This window comes from Sorex araneus, chromosome 2 (assembly GCF_027595985.1).
Source record: "Sorex araneus isolate mSorAra2 chromosome 2, mSorAra2.pri, whole genome shotgun sequence".
In the NCBI taxonomy this organism is placed as follows: domain Eukaryota; kingdom Metazoa; phylum Chordata; class Mammalia; order Eulipotyphla; family Soricidae; genus Sorex; species Sorex araneus.
The window spans coordinates 131,143,566-131,171,485 of record NC_073303.1 but is presented as its reverse complement, the minus strand read 5'-3'; the positions used below and the strand labels follow the sequence as shown (position 1 = coordinate 131,171,485).

The 27,920-nt window shown below is 51.8% G+C and overlaps 1 protein-coding gene across 4 annotated transcripts in view; it reads left to right on the top strand.

The window, feature by feature from the left end:
* The window catches only part of ARHGAP39 (Rho GTPase activating protein 39), a 65,630-nt gene that overhangs the window by 32,880 nt on the left and 4,830 nt on the right, over positions 1 to 27,920 (top strand). Inside the window, exons 2-7 of one of the 4 annotated variants that reach the window (XM_055125850.1) lie at positions 316 to 480; positions 3,014 to 3,439; positions 9,649 to 9,732; positions 14,318 to 15,674; positions 16,524 to 17,085; positions 26,899 to 26,991. In XM_055125850.1, the coding sequence (XP_054981825.1) occupies positions 338 to 480; positions 3,014 to 3,439; positions 9,649 to 9,732; positions 14,318 to 15,674; positions 16,524 to 17,085; positions 26,899 to 26,991 (2,665 nt within the window). In that variant the 5' untranslated portion in view covers positions 316 to 337. The remainder of the gene's footprint in view (positions 1 to 315; positions 481 to 3,013; positions 3,440 to 9,648; positions 9,733 to 14,317; positions 15,675 to 16,523; positions 17,086 to 26,898; positions 26,992 to 27,920) is intronic. The other 3 variants (XM_055125847.1, XM_055125849.1, XM_055125848.1) reach the window with 3 other exon arrangements.

Sequence of the window (27,920 nt, the reverse complement as noted above, 5' to 3'; positions counted from 1 at the left end):
ACAATTAGATGTGTATTTTACCTGGAATTAAGTGCTTCCTACTGGATGAGGTGGGGGTCAGCAGTGTCTTTTTCCAGCATATTCTCAGGGCCCTTCGTCATGACCGAGAGGACCTGCTGTGTGGACCTTCTGAGGGCCAGTGGGTGTCTGCCCTCTCATGGAGGGAGGGCTGGGTCCACTGGGCCTGGTGCTACTCGAGGCTCTGAGTGCACTGGCCGTGAGCATGGAGCTGGTCATTACTGGCTCCTCAAACCCAGAAATGTGTGGAGATTCCTTCCCAGTCAGTGTGCTTAGAGACTCAAACTGTCTCTGCAGCTGGGCGGCGCCTTCCCGACTGATGCTGGAGGGGCCTCCCCGTGACTTGCTGGCCTCTGTCCACTTGTCTTCAGAGAAGCCTGCGATGTCCCAGACACAGGAGTACGAATGTGAGAGCCGAAATGCCGGTGCACAGGAGTCTCGGACCTCAGCGCCCAGCACCAGGTGAGTGCCGTGTGTGGGGGGATGGAGCAGGCTCATCCTTGGGTGTGTGGATTGCTGTGCTATGATGCTGCCTGCCTTTCTGTCTGGGTCCACCCAGGCTCAGCTCCTCCTCCCACCCCACATGTGGAGGGGTTCACCACCAGCAGCATTTTTTGCCACCCCCGAGACTGGCCTCTGCTTTGCCACCCCCGAGACTAGCCTGTGCCTTGGGGCTTGGATCTGTATCAGGCTAGCAGCCTCACTCATACCTCTCTCTTTAATTTCAACATTATTTGGAATAATCCCCCACAAAGGTGCATGTGTGTGTGAGAGAGTCCCTGCCCCCTGCCCCTGCTCTTCTCTGAGTCCTTTGGAGGGTCTGTGTACTGGGCTGCTGGTGTCACCCAGCATGACACTTGCCTGAGTAAGATGTGCAGTGCCAGACCTTGTCCTGCGTCCTTGGTAGCATGTCCTACCTTGTCCATAGGTGCCTGCTGAAGGGGCTAGGTGGGCAAAGGAGTCTTCTTGCTGCTGGTGTCCTAGGGCTTCATGATTCCCAGTTCTCTGACAGTCACACTTTCTTTTCTGAGTCACACTTTCTGTGATGGTGTATGCCTCTGCATGAGGTTAGATTTGTGTTTGGCAGTTTTTCGGTGGGACAGCCATGCCTCCTACCCCCCATTTGGGCCCTGAGCTCTGACTCTCCCATCAGCTCCTCCCGGGCACTTCCCAGCCCTCAGCCTTCACCTGGGGACTGGCTGTTGCTTTCCTTTCATCTTCCAGGGGACAGTCCTCTGCTCTCTGCTCTTCCTTGACCTCACAGATTTCTTTGTGTTTAGATGCTAACTTGTGGGGTCTGAGGTTGTGACCCCAAAAGTGGGGACATGGGTGGTGTGTCCCTCCCTCGTGCACCTTTTATCATGGCACTTTGCTCCTGTCCTGACATCTCTCATCACACCCGGCTCTCTGTGTAGCTGGGTCTCCAGGCCCACCAGGGTCCCCTGAGGTCCTTCCTTTGGCAGGAAACCAGAGTCCTCTGAGGAGTGAGTTGGGCGCTGGTGTGTTGGCCTTCTGGCTCTGTCAGTGGATGAGTGACAAAGTGGATAAGGATAACCTTGTCGACATAGTTGAGTTGTGTGGATTTACAATAGCACCCCAGCTCTTCTCTCCAAAGCTGTGTCACTCCTCAGGCAGGGACCCTGGCTCCTACAAGCAAGCCACTGGTAATGGATAGCAAGTGTGTTTCAGATGTGTCCGTGTGCTCTGAAAGTGGTCAGGACCCATTTGCCTCCCACAGAGCCACACTGAGTCCAGGATTGGGGGTGCCATGTCCCCTGTGCTCCTGGATCACGGGAGCTGACCTCCAGTGTATGTGAATAACACGCCCTTATGGGCATTCTCCCTCTACACCCACATCTAAGGCAGCTCTTCAGCTGATCTGTGATTCTGAGCATGGACATCTGCCCATCTTCCTGCTGCACTGCCTCGTGAGTGCTAAGTCCAGTTACCTTTCCTCTCAGCACCGCAGGACACTCCCTCTGCATTCTGGCCGGTCCTTGCTGCACCTTTCATCCTGAGTGTACCCAGGGCATTTGCCCCCAGCTCACCTGGGCCCATTTTTCTACAGTAATCTTGGTCTCTTAATACTCATATTTTTGTATTGATCATAATACACGTTGGCACACATAGTTATCATTCATCACAGACACAGGGAGATACCATTGTTCACACACACGTGCACATACAGGGGACACTCATACACGCACACAGCCTCACAGTGAGATATCCTTGATTGAACATACATGGACACACAGAGGACACTCACACACAGTCTCACAGGGAGGTGCCATTGATCTCTCACAAACACATGTGCAGACACACTTGTACATAGAAGACACATACAGACACACGAGACACTGTTGATCACACACACAGATACATACATACAGGAGACACCATGGATCACGCACAGACACACCGGAGACACCTTTGATCACACAGATAAAAGAAGAGCTGTTGATCACGCACAGCCTATTCATGTTACAGGACACTCGGTTCCTTTGAAAGATTGTTGTTTTCTTGGAAGCACAGAAAAAATATGTCTGAGTGAGCTGTATAAGCCCTGACTTCAGACATCTTGGTATTGAGAAGCTCCTCTTTGGGTACCAGTAGGTGGACTTGAGTTCCTTGGGCAGAAATGCCCCAAGCCCCTGACTGTCCACTGCCTTGAAGGTACTGGACTGTGTCGTTGCTGTAGGTAACTAATGGTGGGGACTGGGTGGCCTGGTTCCCTAGATCAGTGAAGGTACTCTGAAGGGACTAACGTCACCCAGACCCCTTTGACAGCAGGAAGCGGGTACCTGGCGCCTTCTGTGCTGCCAGTAGAAGGGTTGGTAATATTTGGAGGGGCCAGTGAGCGGTTGGCTAGGACCGAGGCTTCTCATCCTGACCCTCGGGCACACACTGCACTGCCAGAGGATGTGATCAGCACTGCTGGGTGGGGGACACCTCCTGCCTATCCACTGCTCCTGCTGATAGTGCCCACTCTTGTCAGGCTAGAGTGGGTGGAGATCATCGAGCCACGCACCCGGGAGCGTATGTACGCCAACCTGGTCACCGGCGAGTGTGTGTGGGACCCGCCCACTGGCGTCCGTATCAAGCGCACCAGCGAGAACCAGTGGTGGGAGCTCTTCGACCCCAATACATCACGCTTCTACTACTACAATGCCAGCACGCAGCGTACTGTGTGGCACCGGCCGCAGGACTGCGACATCATCCCCCTGGCCAAGCTGCAGACCCTGAAGCAGAACACAGAGTCTCCCCGGGCCTCAGCCGAGAACAGCCCTGGCAGGGGCAGCAGCGTGAGCCGTGACGGCAGCACCAGCTCCTCCCTGGAGCCTGAGCTGGACGCCGGTGAGAAGGCACAGGAGCCCCTGGGCAGGGCGAGTCGGCAGGCCCCCGTGAAGGAGGAGAGTAGCAGGTGAGGTGGGGGCAGGGCGGCTGTGACAGCGTCCCCAGTTGGGCCACATCTCTTTTGAGAGCAAGAGCTGGGAGAGGGTCTCAGGGCCCCTTTCTGGTGGGCTTCCTGGAGGTCCAGGTAGGGGCAGTCTCGTGCCCCGTGTGGGGACAGTTCCTCCCTCAGGCAGCCCCTGAGACTGTGTGGGACAGTGGGAAGCCGGGGACTCGTGCGCACAGCCATGTGGGAATGCAGTGTGGGCAGCTCTGACCGAGCTCCAGGGGCCCAGTTACCCTCTCCTGGCTCCTGGAGCATGTCTGTGCCCACCAACATGGCGTCTCCCCCAGATCCGCAGACTCACATTTGAGCCCCAAGAGAAAAACTGGCTCTGTAGGGTGATCTGTGATCCTTTGCCGTAACCCTATGCCTCCAATCAGCATTTTTCTTTTTATTCTTTATTTCTTGTATTCCAGAGGTAACTACTGATTAAAAAAAAATTTTGGAGGGCAGGGCACACCTGAGTGTTCAGGGCTTACTCCTAGCTCTGTGCTCAGGGATCATTTCTGGTGGGGCTCAGGTGACCCTCTGGGGTGCCAGGGATTGAACCAAGTTGGTTACGTGCAAGGTAAATGCCTCCTGTATTATCTCTCCAGCCCCTTAAAAATGTTTTTAGCAGGAGATGAGAAATAGTAAAGGAGATGAAGCACTTGCCTTGTGTGTTTCCAACCCTGGTATAATACCCAGCACCACACTACACCCAGGCACTGCCAGGTGTAGCCCTGGAGGTCCTTGAGGCACCAGGAGAGCAGCTGCTGAGGGGGGCACGGATGCGGCTGTGCTGAGCTCCTTAGGACCTGCTGAGGAGGTCCCGGGCCCTCCGCAGCACTCAGACTCCAACCCCCCTCCAAAATAATAGATTCAGGGGGCTGGAGCGATAGCACAGCGGGTAGGGTGTTTGCTTTGCACACAGTCAACCCGGGTTCGATTCCCAGCATCCCATATGGCTCCCTGAGCACCTCCAGGAGTAATTCCTGAGTGCAGAGCCAGGAGTAACCCCTGTGCATCACCAGGTGTGACCAAAAAAGAAAATGAAATAATAATAATAGATTCAGGTTCCTAATTTTTTTGTTTTCAATTTAAGAGCACACTGGCGATGCTCAGGGCTGACTCTTGGCTCTGCACTCAGGGATCACTCCGGTGGTGCTGGAGGGGGATCATACTGGATGCTGGGGATTGAATCTGGATCAGCCGCATGCAAGGCAAGCAGTCACCCTCTCTGCTCTGCTGTCATTCCAGCCCAGGTTCCTAATCTTTTATCTAGGACATTTCTCCTATGTTAATGAGTAAAAATGGCCTATATTTTCCTTCTCGCCTGTTTGACTGAGAACATTTCATCTCTGTCTCTGTTTTTCGAAACATTATCTGTCCTGGGAGTGTTTGCAAATGTTCTTGTACACCATCCAGGCCTGTGGTTTATGGAAATTGATTTTTAACTACTGATTTAATTTTTTTAATGCTTTTAGGAATATTCAGGGTTTTCTTGCGTGTATTTTAAATTCCATTTTATAAAATGTTTTTTTGATTAAATCGTCCATCCATCCAGGCCTGCCTTCCTGAGTTACACAGGAAGGGCCCTTTCTTTCAGGAAGTACTTGAGGATTTCCAGGCTCTGCCCCCCCACCCCAGGCTGCTCCAGGCTCCCGGGCTTGGGAGGGTCCTCTCCTGGGGCCAGGCTCTGCCCCCTTAGCTGTGTGTAGGGCTGCCACCGAGCAGGGACCACTGGCCCTGCCTCTCCTCAGTGTTTTTTTCTCTGCCTAGCTATTGGACAAAGGTCTGACTCATTGCTTCTCAGTCCTTCACTTAAGGAACTTCTGAGGCCACAGACTTACTTGATAGGCCACTTCTCTGTGCTGTTACTCAGCCTTGGGTGGGTAGAATTCTCATTGCTGTTACATTTTTTTATTTTTATTTATTTATTTTTGCTTTTTGGGTCACACCTGGTAACGCACCGGGGTTACTCCTGGTTTTGCACTCAGGAATTACTCCTGGCAGTGTTCGGGGGACCATATGGGATGCTGGGAATCGAATGCAGGTCGGCCGCGTGCAAGGCAAACGCCCTACTTGCTGTTACATTTTTAATATTTGCTGGTTTCATTACAGTCTCTTCTTTGGCTCATTTGCAATTTAGGAAATGTCATATTTGCCAAAATTTGTAGTTAATTTCATCCCCTCCCTTTTTAAAAGATGTTTACTGTTGGTTTATTTTTGGGCCACACCCAGCGGTGCTCAGTGGTTGCTTCTAGTTCTACACTCAGGATCACTCCTGGTGGCCTCAGGGGACCATATGGGGTGCTGGGGATCAAACCCAGGTCAGTCGGCTGCATGCAGGGCAAGCAAGTGCCCTCCCTGATGTACTCTCTCTCTGACCCCTTTCCATTTTTTTCTCCCCTTCTTTTCCCTCGGCCATGCTGTTCCACACATGTGCTTGGTCCTAGTGCACACTTGGTTGTATCTCCCCAAAGTTGCCTTCTACCAGGCTCAGGCCTGCATGCCCCAATCCCAGATTTTTTTAAATTATGACTACTTCATGGGGCTGGAGCAATAGCACAGCGGGTAGGGTGTTTGCCTTGCATGTGGTTGACCTGGGTTTGATTCCCAGCATCCATATGGTCCCCTGAGCACCACCTGGAGTATTCCTGAGTGTAAAGCCAGGAGTAACCCCTTTGCATCACCAGGTGTGACCAAAGAGAAAAAAAAAATGTGTGTGTGTGAAGAGCTAGTATAGTAGGTAGGGTACTTGCCTTGCATGCAACTGATCTGAGTTCAAACCCAGCACCCAGATGGACCAAGCACCACCAGAAGTGATCCCTGAGCACAGAGCCAGGAGTAAGCCTTGAGCACTGCTGGATGTGGCCTAAAACCAAAATCTTGAGTTCTGTGTGTGTTTATCAAATCACTTCTCTGTGTACAATCAAGCTTCTTACCAATTTTTTGCCTGTTTCCTTTCTTGATTGGGAAGGATGAAGCCCCTGCCCCAAATGGTGGGATTTCCCCATCTCCTTTCTTGTTTTTTTGGGGGTCACATCTTATAGCGGGGCCAGGGATAGATGGATAACTGCCCAAAATTTGTAGTTAATTTCATCCCCTCCCTTTTTAAAAGATGTTTACTGTCAGTTTATTTTTGGGCCACACCCAGCGGTGCCATGCCCCTGGCACAGTGCTTAGGGGTAATTTCTCAGGTGCTTGGGGAACATGCCATGCTGAGGATGAATTTAGGACTTCTCTGGGCTAGAGAGATAGGATAGCAGGAGGTACCTGTCTTGCATGCAGCTGATCATTATTCAATTCTTGGCATCCCATATGGTTCTCTAAACCCTGTTAGGAACGATCCCTGAGTGCAACTAAGGGTAAACCCTGACCACCGTTAGGTGTAGCCCAGACAACAAGAAGCACATTAACCCCTTATTCTTTTTTTTTTTTCTTTTTAGGTCACACCTGGCAATGCACAGGGGTTACTCCTGGCTCTGCACTCAGGAATTACTCCTGGCAGTGCTCAGGGACCATATGGGGCGCTGGGAATTGAACCCAGGTTGGCCGCGTGCAAGGCAGATGCCCTACCCGCTGTGCTATCGCTCCAGGTCCAACCCCTTATTGTTTTATTTGTCTGTTTTTTGGGGGGAGAGGGTGGTAAATATTTGGGGCCACACCCATTGGTGCTCAGGGTTCACTTCTAACAGGGTGCTGGGGAACATACATGGTGCCAGGAATCAAACCTAGGTTGGCCATCTGCAAGGCAATTGCCCTATCCCACTGAACTGTTGCTCAGGGCTCTACATCTGTCATTCATTATAACCATATTGTGCCCAAGAAGCCTGAAAATTATACTTTATGAAATTCATTATTAGGGGTTGGAGAGAGTACAGCAGAGAAGGCACTTGCCTCGCACGTAGCTGGCCTGGGTTTGAACCCTGGCATCCCATATGGTCCTCTCAGCACCATCAGGAGTGATTCCTGAGTGTAAAGCCAGGAGTAATGCATGCATTGCCGGGTGTGGTGCAAAAACAAAACAGTTTGGTTTACTTCTTCATATCGGTAACAAATTTCATATTAGCAGAATTGACCAACATTGACTGCTCTCCCCACCTTTCCCTCTATAGTCGAGTCTCCTGACAGATACCTCAGGTGCAGAGGGTTCTCTTGTCATGATGAGCAGGGTTTGTGGGGAGGGGCAGAGAGGCCTGGTGCTGCTGCCTGGTCTGGGTAGAGGAAACTGTTAGTCGTTTTCTTATGATCTGTCTTTTTAAGAGATGATGTTAGTCCAAACCGGGAGTGACAGTGGGTAGGGTGCTTGCCTTGCATGTAGCCGACCTGAGTTCCATCCCTCGCACCTCATATGGTCTCCCAAGCCTGCCAGGAGTGATCCTTGAGTGCAGAGCCAAGATTAAGCCCTGAGCACCGCCAAGTATAGCCAAAATGAAAACAAAACAAAGAGATCGAATTTAGGGCCTTCTGTATACCAGGCATGCGTTTGACTGAGGGCTGCATCCTGGCCCGACGGGGTCCATGGTACATTCTGTGACTCCATCTAATGTGGTTTTGCTGCTCCCTTTGTGGGCAGCTTTTCATGACCCTGAACCTCCTCCTTCACTGACACCATCATCATGTCAGTCTGGGTCAGACCCATGCACTGAGTTTTTCCCTCCTGCAACTCTTTTTCACAATGGAGTGGGTCCTGTGCAGACATGCCGCCTGAGAGCGGCAGGCATTGTTTGCATGGGGCAGGGCCAGATATTGGGCGTGCTGGAGAGCCCTGAGCATCATCTGTGGCAGCACTGACTGGGGGACCTACTGTGGGTGCTGCCTCCTTGGGCTCCATCTGCAGCAAGTGCCTCCTGGAGCGATATTAAGACGCTTTCCTCACTAGTTTGGCACACAGCTTCCAAGGCTTGGAAACCCTCATCTAGTTTCCACCTGAGGCGGCTCTACTCTGCTGACTCCCCCACGGAGTGTCTCTGTCCTCAGGAATCTTCTCTGTTCACCGCCTCTGTTGGGAACATTGCAACAAGCACTAGTGTCAACATGATGTCTGGTCACGGTGAGGCAAGTGGCTGACGCCTCAACTCCACCTCAATCACCGGCCCTCCACCAACGCTAAGAGTGTGGCAGAGTTGCCTTCTCTGCTCTCCACAGTATGAGTGTGTGCCCATCCCAGGAACACGGGATGCCAGCTGGCATGTGCCAGACCCCATTCACTGCTATGCCCTGTGCTGAGCAACTGGTGTCTGCCACACTCCTCAGCTCTGCTGCTGAGCAGAAGCAGCCCAGGCCATGGAAGCAGTGAGAAGGGCTTGTTCCATTAGTTCTGCTGAATGGAAATCCCAGTCTCCTGTAATTTCACGTTTATCTTCCAGAATCCACTTATAAATGCAGATGCCGTTCTGAGCACACCATTGACCCTGACCTGGACCTTTCGATGTTGCCCACCCATAGGGCCCTGAGCCTTCTGGCTCCTTCTCCCTAATTGCCACCAGCTGCCTTATCACAGGGCCTCTTCTCTTCCTGGGATGTGTCACACTTATTCCTCCTGAACTCTTTGTTTGCTTTGTTTTGGGGCCACATCTGGCAGTGCTTAGGGTTTACTTCTGGCTCTGCACCCAGGAATTATTCCTGATGGGACTTGTGGGATCATATGGGATGCCGGGGATCAAATCCTGGTTGACTGTGTGCAAGGCAAGTGCCTACCCACTGTACCATCTCTCCTAACCTCCTCCTGGACTCTTACCCCCTATTCATTGTGCAAGACTTCTCTCTGGGACTGTTCCCTCCTGGGTCCTGAAGCTATGTGGAACTCTGTTTTAGACCATGTGTGATTCATATCAAGATTAAGCTTCCTGTATGCAGAACTGTGTCAGCCTCTCTGCCTGTTGCCTCTGTCCCCAGGCCAGGCCCACAGAGAGGTTCAGTGCTTCTGTTGGTGTGCAGTGATCTGCAGGGATGGGCACTGGTGTGGAAGTCAGAAACAGGGACGTGACAGCATAATCGCCCACTCCTCACCATGCACAGACTCTCTGGTGGCTTCCAAGTTCCTACTTGTAAAACACTCACTGTCCTCGGCATTTCTCCTCCTTGACTCTGATGGTGCTGGTGGAGCTTGGCTGAGAGGCCTCTTGATTAGAACATCAACATTGCTTCTCAGGGATTGTTCATGTCTTTGTCCTGTTGCTGTCTTCCAGTTCCTTGCCCCCAGGGGTGTTCCTCGAGAAGGACTATGAGGTTTACCGGGATTACACTGCCGACAGCCAGCTCCTTCACTACAGGTATGACTTGCTGCTGGGTCTCAGCCTGTTCCTGGCCCAGTGAGCTGTTCCTGCAGTGCCTGGCACTGACTGGAAGGCCTGTGGCTCAGCAGGAAGCCACCATCTGCACATGTTTGTTCTGGGACTTCAGGTGCCTGGGACAGCCCCCAGACTCCAAGGCCATCTTGGGTCCTGGGAAAATGTCACAGCTGCCACTGTGAATAGACAGAGCCCCCCTGTGGCAAGGTCTTGAGGCTTCACACACACACACATGCACACCCTACATGGTGCCTGTAGAACAGAGGAAATTGTCATGTAGCATCTGGAAGGGAGCGAGCTTAGCCTTGCAGGGCATTGCAGGAGTGCAGTGACAGCCCTCCTGGCCCTAGGGCCTAGCAGCCAGCTCTGGAGGCAAGGGGCCCCACCTCTGCTCTCTTCTGGGTTAAGCTGCAGCGGACTATAGTGGGGGCCAGAGGGAGGGGGCAGTGGGCCATACCATCCAGAGGTATGGCCCGGATATCCCTAGCACAGACCAACAAGAGCAGCTCCATTTTCAGCAAGAGAATTCTGAAGGACTGGAGTCCCTCGGGCAGATTGCTCCGGCAGTAATGGTGACAGTTTTTTAAGTGTTGGGCCCACCAGTGTGGCTATGTGACAGAACCGTGTTCTCACTGACCATGGATGCTGCTCAGAGCACTGGGAAAGCTATGGCCAGAAGCTTAGCACACTGCTGCAGGTCAGCTCAGGCTGGTCCCATAGGAACAAAGTGACTCTTGCTCAGAGGCCTCTGCGGAGCCCTGTCCCTAGGGGTGAGGGTTAGAGGAGTGTCATCTTGCACTCCTGTGGCATTGCAGTCATGGGGCTGTGGGCCCATCTGTGCATCTGCTCCATGTACTCTTGGCTCCTTGTGCTGAGGGATGGGTGCAGCCTGGGAGAGCAGCCTTTGAACTGAGCCTGACTCTTAGGGCACCTGCCCCGAGCCCACCCCAACATGAAGCCACTATCTCCATGGGGATTACCAGAGTATGTATTAGGGCTGGGGCAATAGTACAGCAGGAAGGGCACTGGCTTTGCACATGATCAACCCTGGTTTGATCCTGGCAACCCATGTGGTCCCCCAAACCGCTTATGGGATGATGCTTGAGCACAGAACCAGGAGTAAATCCTGAGCACTACTGGGTGTGGCCAAAAGCCAAAAACAAACAAGCCAAAAGAGCTTTAGCAGTTGTAAAAGCAGAAACAATACCATGTTTGCATTCAATTATAAACGAGAAGTTGGTAGCAAGGGATCACAAAACTTGAGACTAAATAACAATAGCCTCAGTAACACAAATCAAAGGGGAAAATCTTGAGAGATTTTCAATGTTTGAGTGAGTGTGTGGATGTATGTGTGTGTTGTACCTGATGGAAGGTATATCCACTTCTATGGGTGGATGGAGGGGCCCACACCTGGCGATGCTCAAGGGTTATTGCTGGCTCTGCACTCAGGAATCATTCCTTAGTGGTGTTCGGAGAACCATATGGAATATCAAGGATCAAACCTGGGTTGGCCAGGTGCAAGGCAAATGCTCTATCCACTGCACTATTGCTCCAGTCCCTGAAAGAACCTTTGGAGGGGTGGGGGAACTGGGGCATATGTGAGAGACACAGAAAATGTCAGGGTAGCGGGTGTGTGTGTGTGTGTGTGTGTGTGTGTGTGTGTGTGTGTGTGTGTGTGTGTGAGAGAGAGAGAGACAGAGACAGAGACAGAGAGTCAGGGTAGTGATGTATGTAAGAGAGACTCGGGAGGTGTGTGTGTGTTTCAGGGTAGGGGTGTGTGTGTGTTAGGGTAGGTGTATGATGAGTGTCATGGTGTGTGTTTGTGAGAGAGTGTAAGGGTGGGCATTTGAGAGAGTGTCAGGTTTAGGGGTGTGTGAGAGTCAGCGTAAGGGTGTGTGTGTGTGTGTGTGTGTGTGTGTGTGTGAAAGTGTCAGTAGGTATATGAGAGACTGTCTCAGGGTAGGTGTGTGTGTGAGAGAGAGTTGGGACAGGTGTGAGAGTGTCAGGATAGGGGTGTGTGTTAGTCTCAGATAATGGTGTATGTGAGAGAGTGTTAGGGTAGGTGTTTGTGAGAGAGTCAGTATAGATGTAGGGGGAAGAGTGTCAGGTGGGTTTGTATGAAACAGTGAGTCAGGGTAGGGGTGTGTCTGAGAGAGTTTCAGGGTAGGGTGTGTGTGTGTGTGTGTGTGTGTGTGTGAGAGAGAGAGAGAGAGTCAGAGTAGGGGTGTGTGTGTGTGAAAGACAGTAAGTGTATGTGAGTGTCAGAGGTGTGTGAGACAGAGTAGGTGGGGTGTGAAATTTCAGGTGTTACACACCTACTTTTTTCATGACTAAAAACATGGCATTGATGGTATTGGTGTTTAATTTTTTTTGTTTTTTATGTCAGTTAGCTCCTGTTAAGTAGGTTTCAGTCTACATTGTCTAAAATGAAGTCACAATTTTCAAGAATCTATTGACAACTCAGGGGCTGGAGTGATAGCACAGAGGGTAGGGCATTTGCCTTGCACGCAGCCGACTCTGGTTGAGTCCCAGCATCCCATATGGTCCCCTGAGCACCGCCAGGGATGGTTCCTGAGTGCACAGCCAGGAGTAATCCCTGTGCATCGCCAGGTGCGACCCCCCCCAAAAAAAAAAAAAAAAGCAAAAAGCAGTTGACAAACGAAGTAAAAATAAAAGGGTATTTTTAGGATCCCATCTGTATAAAATCTCTATGAGGAAAGCTGAAAAGTGGATTTTAAAAAAATTAAAGAGGAGGCTGGAGCAATAGTACAGCTGCTAGGGCGTTTACCTTGCATGCAGCTGACCCGGGTTCAGTCCCCAGAATCCCATATGGTCTCCCCAGCACCGCCAGGAGTAATTCCTGAGCACAGAGCCAGGAGTAAACCCTGAGCATCACTGGGTGTGACCCAACAAGCAAAAAAGTAAAAAATAAATAAAAGCTAAGAAAATTATAATGACATTGTGTGGTTTTAAAGTCATAATTACAGGGGCTGGAGCAATAGCACAGCGGGTAGGGTGTTTGCCTTGCACGCAGCCAACCCAGGTTCAATTCCCAGCATCCCATGTGGTCCTCTGAGCACCGCCAGGAGTGATTCCTGAGTGCAGAGCCAGGGGTAACCCCTGAGCATCGCTGGGTGTGACCCAAAAAGCAAAAAGAAATCATAATTCCAGACTTTTTTACATGTAAGATGGAATGGTCCAGCACCTATGTCCACTGTCACAGACTTTAGTTCCATTCAATGACATGGCACATCCTACAAAATTAACTAGTAACACACACACACAAATCAAAAAAGAGGGGCTGGAGCGGTAACATGGTGGGTAGGGCAGTTGCTTTGTGTATTGCTGATTTAGGTTCAGTTCCCAGTACCCTCTGTGGTCCACTGAGTCCAAGCAGGAATGATCCCTGAGTACTGAGCCAGGAGTCAGTCCAACCATGGCTGGGTATGGCCTAAAAAAAAAAAAATCAAAGAGTAATCAAGATACAGTTCAGTAGACTGAGTAAATGCTATGCATACAGGATGCTCAGGTTCAGTCCCGAGCACCCTATGGTGCCCCATTCGAAGAAGACTTTTAATGAAGACTGAAGAAATAGAACAGGAGTTATGACACTTGCCTTGCATGTCGCCTACTAAAATTCACTTTTTGTTTTTGTTTTGGGGGCACACCAGTAGTGTTCTGGACTTACCCTGGCTCAGTGCTCAGAGATCACCCCAATGGTGTTCAGATCATATGGGATGCCAGGGATCAAACCTGGGTTGTCTGTGTGCAAGGCAAGCAGCCTACTCACTTTACTATGTCACCCGTCCTGACGAGCCCCAATTTGATCCCTGAATATCCCTAGGTATGACCCAAAATAAAGAAAATATGGGCAAGAGCATAGCCTACAGATGCGATTGCTTACAACCACTGGAACGTGCTGTTTGTAGATGGATACGGAAGTGCATGTCAAGCCTTTGGGGGCCCTGCCGTGCCCCATCTCAGTGATAGAATAGATTCGGGGCCTCAGCTGGGCCATGATGACACCCAGTTTCACACTGAGAAGCCTTGCTGGGAACACCCAGGTGGACAGCGGCAGGGTCTGAGGGTGAGGCTCATTCAGCCCCTCCCTAGGGCACTGGAAAGCACCCTTCATACTGGGGAATGGCGGTGCTGACAGACCAACTCTGTTTTTTCTTATTCTGGATTTTTGGGGTCAAAAGCCAGCAGTGCTCAGGGCTTACTCTTGGCTCTGTGCTCAAGGATTGCTTCTGGTGGGCTTAGGACCATGTGGGGTGCTGGGGATTGAACTCGGTTTGGTTGTGTGTAAGGCAAACGCCCTACCTACTGTGCGATTTCTCCAGCCCAAGCCAGCCCTTCTTGACACTCACTGACACATCCATGGTTCAGAACCAGGCTGATTGTGGTGGTCCTTCCCCTTCTTGTTTCCCAGTCACACCATCATCCCCAAGACCTCCCTGGCTACCCATTCCTGCCTCAGCCTCTGTGTCTTGTGGTACTCCCCTCCCTCAGCCCCTCCCAGGACCTTCCAGAATCTCCCAGAACGTGTCACTTTCTTTCCTGCTAGGACCTCCTCCCTCCGATGGAATTCAGGCACCAAGGAGCGCATGCTGATCAAAGTTGCAGACCGGGAGCCCAGCTTCTTTTCTCCTCAGGGCAACGGTTACCCGCTGGACATCCAGGCAGGGGGCCGCTCCCGCAGACCCTCTGGTGGCCAGCACTCACCCGGCCTGCAAACATTTGCTCCGGACACAGATGGTCCCATCTTCTTCTCAGAGCGGCGGCCGTCGCCCTTCCTGAAGAGGGCCGAGCTGGGGAGCTGCTCCCCACTGCTGGCTCAGCCTCGCAAGCCCTCCGTGGACTCACAGCCCTCCTCCCCTCGCTACGCCTATGAGCCCCCACTGTACGAGGAACCCCCAGTGGAGTACCAGGCCCCCATCTATGATGAGCCCCCCATGGACGTGCAGTATGAGACTGGCTCTCCCCAGCGCTCTCCAGGTCGCAAGCCACCCCCCTGCCCCCAGTCACCTAAGCCGGCCTCGGCTTCACCTTACCAGCAGCTGGTGCTCACCCGGCAGAAGTGTCCAGAGCGCTTCCTGAGCCTGGAGTACAGCCCTGCAGGCAAGGAGTATGTGCGGCAGCTGGTATATGTGGAGCAGGCCGGCTCCAGCCCCAAGCTGCGTGCAGGTCCGCGGCACAAGTATATGCCCAACCCCAGTGGTGGCTCCCTCTCCCTGCAGCCTAGCCCTGGCCTGCTGAGGGACCAGCGCCTGGGGATCACATCTGGGGACTACAGCAGCATGGAGGGGCCAGAGCTGCGGCATGCCCCACCACCCACACCCCTGCCCCAGGCTCAGGAGGATGCCATGTCCTGGTCTAGCCAGCAGGACACCATTTCCTCCGTGGGGTACTCCCCAGGCACACGCAAAAGGAAGAATAGGAACCCTTCTCTGTGCCACATCCCCAGCAGCTCTTCCACAGAGGGCCCTGGGGACCACGAGCTGCCTGGCGAGCAGCCCCTGCCTGAGGAGCGCTCTCCATGTGGGCCCAGCCTTGCCCCCGCCAAGCGTGTGGAGAGCAGGGTGGGGGAGGTGGATGGCATCCGGGCCGCAACTGAGCCTTTCCTGGCACAGGCCCGGTTGGCGTGGGAGGCCCAGCAGGCCCACTTTCACATGAAGCAGCGGGGCAGCTGGGACTCCCAGCAGGACGGCTCGGGCTACGAGAGCGACGGGGCCGTGCCGCTGCCCATGCCCGGGCCTGTGGTGCGGGCCTTCAGTGAAGACGAGGCACTGGCCCAGCAGGAGAGCAAGCACTGGCAGAGGGGCGCCTTGGAGAGGCTGGCCTTCCCCCAGATCCTGCTGGAGAAGAGTGTGTCTGTGCAGACCAACCTGGCTTCCCCCGAGCCCTACCTGCATCCTTCCCAGGTAAGTCCCTGTGTGTGGCACAGCACTGGTGGCCGGGAGACCCTGTGCCTCTGACTTTCTGCCTGTGAGTGCGCTGACGGGTGGAGGTGCAGATGCTGCAGAGAGGAGGCCACACCAGCCTCACACAGTCACTCCAGCTACCCACATAGACGCACACGCACTCTGGCTTCAGGCTGAAGCAGAAATGCCATACCAGCCTCTGTCCAGCTCGTCTCTGTCCAGCTGTGAGCTGACATGCAGCTCTAGTCTCCCGCCCTTTGGCCCTGCCCATGCAGGAAAGCCAAACTGTAGGTTGTGCTCTGGGAAGAGTTGGGAGCCTCAGTGGCTGGGACTTCACAGCCAGCTCCTGAGGGCGTGTCCAACCTCCCCAGAGAAGATGTGCCCTTGAGGGACTTATGGTCCCCGTCCACTCGGGCTTGGCTAGTTGCTACTCAAATACTTTGGGGATTGGGAAATTTCCAACTCTTGATGTAGCCCCTAAAACTAGAGGCACAGATGGCATTATGCCGATGGCCACGCAGCAGCCGCAGGAAGCAGCATCTTTGTTATGGAATGGGGCAAGATGACAGGGAGGGACAGGCCTATCTATGATGAATCCAGAGAAACATTTGCGTTTCTCAAGCAAACTTTGCATCTGGAATTTTTCGCATCTTCCAACCCAGAAGCAAACAGCACCAATCAGCTGAGGGCAGCATCTGGACCTCTTTGTAGATGTTAGAGGCTCTCTGTTCTGGGAGCCTGGGGTGGGGGTGCAGCCTGGCTGGAGGAGGGTGCTAGTTCCTCACCCTACCCCGGGGGTGTCTTCCACAAGGGTGCCCCCATCCCTTACAGCCCCTCTGTCCTTCTCAGTCTGAGGACCTTGGCACCTGTGCCCAGTTTGAGAGCAGCCGGCAGACACGCAGCGTGATGCCCAGCGCCAGCTGCGTGTTCCCAACCTTCACGCTCCGCAAACCATCCTCAGAGACGGACATCGAGAACTGGGCCTCCAAGCACTTCAACAAGCACACCCAGGGCCTATTCCGGCGAAAGGTGTCAATTGCCAACATGCTAGCCTGGAGCAGTGAGTCCATCAAGAAGCCCATGATCGTGACTAGTGACCGCCACGTGAAGAAGGAGGCCTGTGAGATATTCAAGCTGATCCAGATGTACATGGGAGACCGGCGTGCCAAGGCAGACCCACTTCATGTGGCCCTAGAGATCGCCACCAAGGGCTGGAGTGTGCAGGGCCTGCGGGACGAGCTCTATATCCAACTGTGCCGGCAGACCACGGAGAATTTTCGCCTGGAGAGCCTGGCCCGGGGCTGGGAGCTCATGGCCATCTGCCTCGCCTTCTTCCCACCCACCCCCAAATTCCACTCCTACCTGGAGGGCTACATCTACCGGCACATGGACCCCGTCAATGACACCAAAGGTAAGACCTAGCCCAGAGACCCCACTGAGCCAGGGGGGTGGGGACAAGATGGCTGGACTCCCTGACCTGCTGGACACACCTGGCAACACCCCTTCATGCATATACCTTTCTTCTGGGACGTAGGACCTGGGTTTGTTGCTATGGTGTATATTCCTCAAGACCCCTCAACACTGGGGCATTGAGAAGACCCACAGGACATCCTGGCACAGGATCCCTGGTACAGACCTGAGGATGAGGCTAGATGAGGGTGGGTTTCCTGAGGCCATCACAGCTGGTTTTCCCTGAGGCTCACTCAGGAAAACTGGTTGTCTTCACTCAGCCAGCCTTACCCTGGAAGGTTTTCTCAGCTGCCACAGGTAAGAAGGGATACCTGGTCTGGGCAAGAGTGGAGTCACCCGTGTCAGCATCCACACTGATGCAGATCAGGGATACCAATAGACCTGGGTTATGCTTGCTGCTCCCAGGGGCCAAAGGAGGGGGTGGCACCTGCTGGAAGCCCCCTGCAGCTCAGCAGGGCACCAGTTCTGCCTGGACTCTTAAAAGGCCAGGCCTGCACTGTGGAGGAGCACCAGGGTCGTGGTCATGCCAGCACTAGCTTGCTGACCTTGGTGTCCAGAGGGCCAAGCCACTCTACTGGTGCTCAGATGGGTACACACTCATTTGTGCCCTCCAAGGCCAGCTTTATGTGTGTGAATGACCATCGCCATCACTGGCCAGGCTGTGCTACTGAGCCATACTTCGTCGATTCTGGAGAGTTTCTGGCAGCCACCACCCAGCAGGCTTCAGGGGGCCTCTTTGAAGCCATCTGGTTTTGCCTTAGGTATGTGGTCCGTGAAGTAGGTTTTGGCAGCGGTCATACCTCTCCCAGGCCTGGCCCCACCTGGCCTTCTAGGCCTTTCTGAGAGAAGTGGAGTCTGTGAGCTTCATGGATCACCCCGCCTCTCCCAAAAGGACCCAAAATGCCACAGTCCTTAGGCAGCATCTCAGAAGTGTGTAGCCACAGCTCAGCCTGCAGTCCTCTGGGCCTTGCCGAGTACAGAGGTAAGTGAGTGGGGAGTAGACACGCTCCCAGGCTGGCTGCCAGCAGGGCTGTGCAGAGAACCCCAGTAGGGGGTACCCAGTAGCATTAAGTTTGTGCATCTTTGTCCTGGTGCTTAAGGAAGATGACCGAGGTTCTGTCTGGCCTTGTGGTCCCCTGACAAAGGCACAGGTGATCTCATGGTGCCATGTCATCTGAATTGTCACAATCCTGTCTATGATATCAGGGTTGTCCTACAGCCAGAGCCCTGGCCCAACCCCAAGTCCCATTCATGGTGGACATCTGCCGGGCACAAGAGTGCTGAGTCTGAAGGCTCGGGGCAACAGTAAGGCCACCAGTGAGCCTGGATGCTGTATGTGGCATCTCACTTAGAACTGTATCGTCTGCCTTAGTCTCAGGCATCTTTGACTCATCTACATTAGCCTGTAATATGACTGCTATATGTTCACTACCCTAGGGACAGTAATCCCCGGTCCCTATACCCTCGTACTGGCCTAAATTGTTTCAGACAAGGCCCCCCACTTGTGCCAGGCACCCCAGCCACGGCCTGTCTCCCAGGGACTGCCTCCTCCATTCGTTTCCAAAGGCACCAAAAAGCTGCGATTTAGAGCCTCATGCACACCTGCTCTTCCCTGCTTTCTACCAGAGTACATGCATTCCAGAGTGGTTTCCGCGTAAAGGTGGCATACCGAGGGTATGCATTTCCACTCTTCTTCAACTCCTGCTGAAAGAACAGTGAAGGAATTTTTTTTTTTTTTTTTTTTTTTTTTTTTTTGCTTTTTGGGTCATACCCGGCAATACACAGGGGTTATTCCTGACTCTGCACTCAGGAATTACTCCTGGCGGTGCTCAGGGGACCATATGGGATGCTGGGAATCGAACCCGGGTCAGCCGCGTGCAAGGCAAACGCCCTACCCGCTGTGATATTGCTCATGCCCCCAAGAACAGTGAAGGAATTTTTTTAAAGGAAGATAATCTCAAGAATATGTAACATGAAAAAAAAAAAGAATATGTAACATGATAGGTAGCCGTGTGAAAAGCAGAATGGCAATTACTCAAAAAATTATATATAGAATTACTATAGGATGCAGAAGTTTCATTTCTAAGTATTTGCCAAAAAATTAGCAGATAGTTGGGGCTGGAGCAATAGCACAGCGGGTAGGGCGTTTGCCTTACACGCGGCCGACCTGGGTTCAAATCCCAGCATCCCATATGGTCCCCTGAGCACGACCAGGGGTAATTCCTGAGTGCAGAGCCAGGAGTAACCCCTGTGCATCGCCAGGTGTGACCCAAAAAGCCAAAAAAAAAAAAAAAAATTAGCAGATAGTTGAGCCTTTATGTTAATACCAGGCAAAATGTGGAAGCTACTTGTCCATCAGTTGATGAATAAGCAAAATGTGGTATTTGGGGCTATAGTGATAGTACAGCAGTCAGGGTGCTTGCCGGTCCCCCAAGCATGCTAGGAGTGATTCCTGAGCACAGAGCCAGGAGTAACCACTGTGCAGGGTCGGGTGACCCCAAAACAAATAAAAACAAAAACTCTATTACATGTGTTCAGTGGAGTAGTGCTCAGACTCAAAAAGAAAAGACTAGTGGCTCACGTTGCATTTTTGGGCCCGGCGGACTAGTGCTCTGATGCCACATACACATGGTCCCTGACAGCAGAGACAGAAAACAGCTTTAGAGGACCCGAAGGTTAGGGGACAATGGGGATCATGTTAGGGGTGAGGTTTTCATTTGGGAAGTAGTAGGTTTTTGTTGGCTACACACACTCTGGATGTATACTTAATGCCACTGAACTGTACAATTAAAATTTTTTTAAATGGTAAATTTCACACGTATTTTAAATCATTATAAAATAAGACACATTGGGAAGGGGGAGATGGCTCAAAGGCCTGCAGTGCATGCTTTATATCCAGGAGGCTCGGGTTCGATCTGGCACCACATGCACCCCCAACTTCACCAGCAGTGAGCCAGGGAGGCCCAAAATTCAAAATCTTAAAAATAAATAAATAAATAAATAAACAATATCAGAAGGGCAAAGAATGGAAGAGGGGAAAAAATAGCTAAGTCTGGAATCTGAAAAGTTAGTGGACAAGTGGCAGGAAACTGGATTGGAGACCAAGAAAGGTGGGTGCCAGCAGGTGGGGAAGCCACAAAGCTGAAGCAGGGAGCCAAGTCTTAGCTCAGAAGTGCGGAGCCAGTTCCCTCCAGCACGGTTTGGGGCTGGGATGCCCCTGATGCTGAAAATAGAAGGACCTGTTTAAAAGTATGTTAAACAACTGCTTCAGAGCATTGGGTTCTGCACCCATCCTGGACCTGAACTCTGGACTCCAGTCCAGTATGGAAAATATCCTGAGCCATGTCAATCTCAGTATAACACAACATAAACCTCAAAAGTCTACTCTGTAGCCACAGTGGAATTAACTAAATTACCAGTCACAACAAAGATAATCTGGAAAGTCTCTAGTATTTGGAAACAAAATAACCTGTGGACCAGTAAAAATCCAAAGGGAAATAAAGCATTTTGAACTGGAAGAAAGGAAAATACAAAACCCGTTAAAATTTGTGAGGTGCAGCCTAAACACCTATTTGGGCCTGAAATCCTTTATCAGAAAGTAAGATCTAAAATCAATAGCCTCAGGTTCTACTTGAAGAAACTTATAAAAGGGGCACTGGAGATAGTCACAGTGGACAGAGTGAACAGTGAGCGGACACGTGGACTTGCCTTGTTCATGGACTATCCAGGTTCAGTCCTCTGTACCCATGAACCCCACCAGAAGTAATCCGAGGAGCACAAGGCCAGGGGTAAGGCGTAAACCCTGAGCACCACCAGGTGTGACCCCAAAACAAAACAAAACAAAAAACCAAAAAGGCGCTGGAGTACAGCAGGTAGGGTACTTGCCTTGTATATAGCCAACCCAAGTTTAATCCCCAGCATCCCATTATAGTTCCTGAAGCACCACCAGGACTAATTCCTTAACGCAGAGGCAGAAGTAAACCCTGAGGATTGCCAGGTGTTGCCCCAAAAGTCAGGAAAAAATAGTTGTTTTATAACAACTTACTTATGTAAGCAGAAGAAAGGAAATAATGAAAACCAGATCAGCGAAAGAGAAGATAGGGGAAAAAAACAAGGAAATCTGGGGCTGGAGTGATAGCATAGCGGGTAGGGCGTTTGCCTTGCACGCAGCCAACCCAGGTTCAAATCCCAGCATCCCATATGGTCCCCTGAGCACCACCAGGAGTGGTTCCTGAGTGCAGAGCCAGGAGTAACCCCTGTGCATCGCCGAGTGTGACCCAAAAAGAAAAAAAAAAAAACAACAAGGAAATCTAAATAAAAAGTTGATATTTTTAAAGGCCTCCAGAAAAGAGGAGAAAGGAATAAATTACTAATATCAAATATGAGATAATGTCACTACAGAGTCCCAGACTTACTTGATCTACCATCTCTTTTCAGACAAAGTCACTCAGAGGCCTGAGAACATAGAAGTGAAGGCATAGGCCCTGCATGCTGTGTAAACACACAAAAAAGAGGAGGGGGCACCACACTGGGCACAGGGCAGCAGCGCTCTATCTCTCCCGCCACCCGAGTTCGGTAGTCTCCAGCCGTTTCCCCCACCCTGGGGAGGTTGATGGCGATGATGAGGCAGGCGAAGGAAGGAATGAGGGCCAGGCTGGTTGATCTCAGTTGCAGTTTATTCCATTCCCATCTCCATTCTCCTCTGATTCTCCTCCTGCTTCTTCCCCCATGCTACTTCATTCTCCTTCTCCTCTGGATCTGGATCTGGATCTAGCTTCTCTAGATCTGGCACTGGAACTCTTCCAGCCCACTCTTTCAGCCTAGTTAAATCCCCCAGCATGAGGGGTTGGGGCTTACACATAGGTGTGGTCACAATCGATAGGGGTAAAATTCTTTCCCTCAGGGGATGCTTCTTCTAGGACAGATTCTCTTTCAGCAGGATGACCAGACCAAGAGCAGAGTCCCATGGGTGTGTTTCTCCTCTCCTTGTCCAACTAACATATAAGCATTCATAATATCAATCATTTTGTATGGACAAAGCTTAAGAGATGCATTAAGCTTATAGAATTGCTCTCCTGGAGTCATCTCAATATCAGACTACAGTGCTCAGGCCAGATTAGTCTTTCCTATCCCTAGCAGGGTCCTAGTCTCGTTATTGCATTTGGATCATGACAGCATTTGTCCATGACCAAGCTCTTATAGTTAAGCATCAGGCACTTTGGTCAGACCCATCTCTGCCAGGGTAGCACATAACTCACTGCTTGCCCTGGGTCCATCCCGTCCCTCATCGGGACCGTGCTTTTGGGCGTGCTAGGAAGTAAGGGCAGCTGAGGCTTAAGTCGAGAAAGCAGATGCCCGGGAGTGAATAATATTCAAAGCCAATTAAATTCCACGTTACAAAAGCATATTAACAACTGTCTTTCTTTGTCCATACAAAAAGGACATTGCTTTAAAGTAAACTATTCAAAAGACACAAGGAGAGGAGAAAAGCAATATTAACTTACAATACAAGTTCATTGTCCTAGAAAGGTCTGACCTTACAAATTAACAGAGTCTGATTAGGGGGAAAGCTCTTTAACTGGTTGGGGAAGAGAACAGAGAGGAGTGGTTACAGATAGACAAAGGAATGGGAGTGACTCGGGAGCACTTTGATGGGTGTGACCCGATATACCAAAGCTCCTTGTGGCAAGGAGAACAGGACATACCAATGTTGTCTTAAAATTAGTTTAGAGATTATTACCAGATAAACCTAAACTTAGTGGCAAGGGAGAAATGACAAACCAATGATATCCTACAGCGTGCAGCCACCCATCGTTTGATCCCCGGCACCTCATAATTCCCTAGTCTCACTGGGTATAGCTCTGAAGTCCCCTGAGCGCCACAGGAGGTGCCCAGGAAACGCCCAGCAGCAGAGGGTGTCATCACGCCCCAGCACAGAACCACTTGCCTGGTTGACGAGAATTGCCAGGAGTGGCCTGAGCCCCAGCTCACTCAATGCTGCCCTGGAAATCTTCCTTCTTTAAGAGACCTAATAGGAAGCGCCCCCAGTGGAGCGTACAGTCTCTCTCTCTCTCTCTCTCTCTCTCTCTCTCTCTCTCTCTCTCTCTCTCTTTCGCCCTGGAAATCTTCCTTCTTTAAGAGACCTAATAGGAAGCGCCCTCAGTGGAGCGTACAGTCTCTCTCTCTCTCTCTCTCTCTCTCTCTCTCTCTCTCTCTCTCTCTCTCTCTCTCTCTCTCTCTCTCTCTCTCTCTCTCTCTCTCTCTCTCTCTCTCTCTCTCTCTGTCTCTATCTCTCTCTCTCTCTCTCTCTCTCTCTCTCTCTCTCTCTTTCTTTCTCTTTCTTTCTCTCTTTCTCTCTTTTGGGTCACACCTGAAAAGCTAAGGGTTAGTCCCAGCTCTGCCCTCAGGACTTACTCCTGGTGGTTCTCGGGGCACCATATGGGATGTCGGCGATTGAACTTGTATGCAAGGCAAACACCTTCCCCGCTGTGCTATCACTCCAGCCCTCCTCCTGCCAGAGGAGGGCTGCTTTGGACTGCTCTTTGGGCTGCTTGCAGTACCTCCAGAAGGAGAATCTTCCACTTTGAGAAACACTGATAATAAGGAAATATGAATAACTGTTCGGCCAATAAATTTGATGATTTATAGATATTGAAAAAATTCCTTGAAGACACTACCAAAGATTATTTAGCTTAGAAAAAATAAAAAACAGGGGGCTGAAGCGATAGCACAGTGGGTAGGGCATTTGCCTTGCACACGGCCGACCCGGGTTCTAATCCCAGCATCCCACATGGTCCCCTGAGCACTGCCAGGGGTAATTCCTGAGTGAAGAGCCAATAGTAACCCCTGTGCATCACCAGGTGTGACCCAAAAACAAACAAAAAAAAAATAGAAAACAGGGGCTGGAGCGACAGCACAGCGGGTAGGGCAATTGCCTTGCACGTGGCCAACCCGGGTTTGATTCCCAGCATCCCATATGGTCCCCTGAGCACCGCCAGGAGTGATTTCTGAATGCAGAGCCAGGAGTAACCCCTGCGTATCACTGAATGAAAAAGAAAAAAAATAGAAAACATTAGAGTAGGCCAGAGAGAGAGTACAGTAGGTAGAATGCTTTACCTTGCACACAGAGTCCCTGGCATCCCGTATGGTCCTTCAAGCACTCACTACCAGGAGTGATTCCTGAGAGCAGAGCCAGGAGCAACTGCTGAACATTGCCACGTGTGTCACAGAAAGTTAAAAAAAAAAAATACACATATCAAAGCAATTATATTGTTACCGAAAAAAATTTTTTTTCTGCAAAGAGAATACCCAAGGTCCAGATGACTTCACTGCTAAATTCTCCAATTCTTCTTTTGTATAGCACTTCTTTTTTTTTTTTCTTTTTTTCTTTTTGGGTCACACCCAGCGATGCTCAGGGGTTACTCCTGGCTTTGCACTCAGGAATTACTCCTGGCAGTGCTTGGGGGACCATATGGGATGCTGGGGATTGAACCCGGGTCAGCCCCGTGCAAGGCAAACGCCCTACCCACTGTGCTATCGCTCTGGCCCCTTGTATAGCACTTCTATCAAAACTGAAGTGGAGCAACTGCTCCCCAGTTCATTCTGTACCAATTTATTACATTATCAACAGAGTGCGGGGGGGGGGGGGGCGGGGAAGAAAAAGTACCTCCTGCACTGCAGCTGCCATGCTATGGATCAGGGTAGAGTTCCTTCTGTGAAGTCGATCATCAGCACCCCATGTGCTGGATGTGGATCCCACAACCAAATGTGCACAGCCAAGCACCATAACTAAGTACATGAGCCTTCATTTTCACAACGTCAGAGGGGAAAGGAGCAAAGTGTTAATAAATACATCAGCAAAAAACAACCGCAATGAAAAACCTGATCACTTCAACAGGTATAGAAAGAGATAGGACACAATTCAACATTCCATTCTTGATAAATGCTCCAGACTAGGAATAGAAACCGTGGAGCCGGAGAAAGAGATGTATAGGGTAACCATTCGGGTGGAGAAGAACCTGGGGCATACACATCAGCCTTGTAGGCATGTGGCCATGAGTTCAGATCCTGGTGCCCGGATGGGCTAAGCCTTATCTTGGCAGCTCCACTGTTGGACCCTTAAAGCTCAGATATCTCTGACCCCTAGTCCTTCAGGTGGTTTCCTGCTGTGTACAAGGCAGGGGTGTGCAAGCACCACAAGAGGGGTGCAGTCCCTAGAGAGCAGCTGTCACCTGTGTACCTCATCTCTTGCTGGAGAACAGCCATTGCTGGGTCATTTGGTAAGCATCCAGCTGGAAATGCCTGAGCTAGTGGCAGGGATGGACTCTGCCCAGAGGAGGGAGTGAGCAGTTGCAAGATCGTGGTATCAACTAAAGTGTTAGAACCAGAGGAATAGAATAGGAGAGAAGGCATTTGCCTTGCTTGCGGCTGACCCTGGTTTGAATCCTGGCACCTCATGATCCCCTGAGTACTGCCAGGGTTTACTCCTGAGCACATGGCCAGAAATAATCCCTGAGCAAAGCTGTGTATGGTTCCCTTCCCCCCACAAAGAAAAAAATTAACAGGCTGATTCTACAATTCGTAGAAAGTAAAGGACCTCGAACAGCCGAAAAGAAGAAAGGAGAGGAGGGAGAACTTTTGAAAACCTATGAATGAGGGGGATTCGTGTTATGTGATTTCAGTCCTTGTAAGAATGCTGAGTAAGGATTCAGACAGCACAGGGTGGGTAGGGAACGACAGCAGCTTTGGGTCGTTTTAGTTAGGTGCATGGGTGGGAACGCATGGTTTCCCCTGTGTGGGACTGGAAGAATTGAGTCTCCAAATGCAGAAAAGGTGATACAGGGGGCTGGAGCAATAGCACAGCGGGTAGGGCGCTTGCCTTGCACGCGGCCGACCCAGGCTGACCCAGGCTGACCCAGGTTCGAATCCCAGCATCCCATATGGTCCCCTGAGCACCGCCAGGGGTAATTCCTGAGTGTAGAACCAGGAGTAACCCCTGTGCATTGCTGGGTGTGACCCAAAAAGCAAAAAAAAAAAAAACCAAAAAAAAAAAAAAAAAAGAAAAGGTGATACAGAGGGCAGAACACTTGCCTTGCACGTGGTGACCTGGGTTTGACTTTCAGCACCCCACAAATCCGGCTAGGGGTAATGCCTGAGTTTAGAGCCAGGAGTCTGCCCCAAGTATAGCGGGGTATGGCCCCAAAACACACACACACACACACACACACACACACACACACACACACACACACACAGAAAAGATTACCTTAATCCTTGCTTTGCATTCCATAGACCATTTTGGGAAACATGGTCTCACCAATGTTTTCCTGTGGGGTTGGGGCTGTGTGTTCACACCTGAGAACCCAGCACCTCCTGTGTTAGAGGCAGGGGCAGCGCGTGCAGTGAGACAGTTTCTGGTGAGGGACTGCCTCTGTGCACTCACTGGTCATGCTTGCAGCGCCTCCTGCTTCATGGGCTGCCCACTCCATCCAGGGTACACATGGAAAGGAGCAGTGAAGACAGGATGCTCACTGGCTATGTGTGGCATGCCCTGAGTTCCTTTGTGGCAGTGGGAGGTGGCCCAGGTGGCTGAATGCAAGGCCACCATGGCTGGGCTATGTCTCTTGCCCAAGCCACTCGGGAGGAAGCTTGTACCTCTCCCTCAGGTGGACCCTCCCCGTCCCAGGACCTTTCTGCGCTGGGGGGTGTGCTCCTGGCATGTGTTCGCGTCCTCATGGCTCTGTTTGCTCCCCAGTGACACAGCACATGAGAGAGCTCCTGGAAAGGAACACTAAGAAGAAATCCAAGTTGAGAAAGAAACCCAAGCCCTATGTTGAGGAGCCGGATGGTAGGGCCCTCCCGCTGTGCGCAGCTCTGCACAGCTCTGCTCCGGCCTCGGCCGCCTGGCCTCTCTCTAATGCTTCTGGGCTGGGGGGATGTATACTCACTGCCCCGTGGCTGAGGGGCCCAGGGAGCGAATCTGGCGCTCACTTGCAGGCGAGATCACAGTGGCAGGGCCAGTCCAGGGGAACGAGGCCTGTGTGAGGTGAGGGTACTGTGAGGGACAGGGCTGGGAGCTCAGCCAAGAAGCCAGCAAGGACTTCCATAGTAGGGCGGGACCCCCCAGCGTCTGCCCAGGCCCCTCCTCTAGCCAAACTCCGGGAGAGTCTGGTCTCTGTCCGGAGAGAGACTGCGTCCCTCCCAACAGCGCTGATCTCAGTGCCGTCCCAAGGAGGATCTGCCTGCTTGTCCTCCCACCCTTGGAGGAGCCTTGAGCACCCTGAGTGGGAGGCCGGGGTGCTGGGACACCAGAGACAGCCCCATAGACTAAAACAGGTTTGGGCATGTCCCCAGCACTGCCTGGCCTTGCCAGGAAAGGGACTGAGGCACGGGGGGAGGGGGGCCCAAGTCTTCAGGGCCCAGGCACTCTGCCTAGAGGAGCAGCACATGTGTGGGCATAGTTGGGGCCATGTCTGCCGACATGCCTCATGCTATCCAGAGGCCACGTCCATGCTCTGCTCCTCAGACCAGGACAGACCACTGGGACTGAGCCTGTGAGAATGACTGCTACCCTGTCAGGACAGGAGGTGCTCGGCCAGCATAGCGGTCAGCCCAAGGACTAAGAGCTGTCAGCTCCTCCCCTGGGACACCAGCTGGCCCTGCTTCACTCCTCATCCCTCTTCTCTCCTCTCCCCTATTTTCTCATCTCTGCCCTTCTTTGCTTTCCCCTTCCCTTTTCCCCGCCCCTTATCCCTCTTCTCCTTGGCCCTCCCCTCC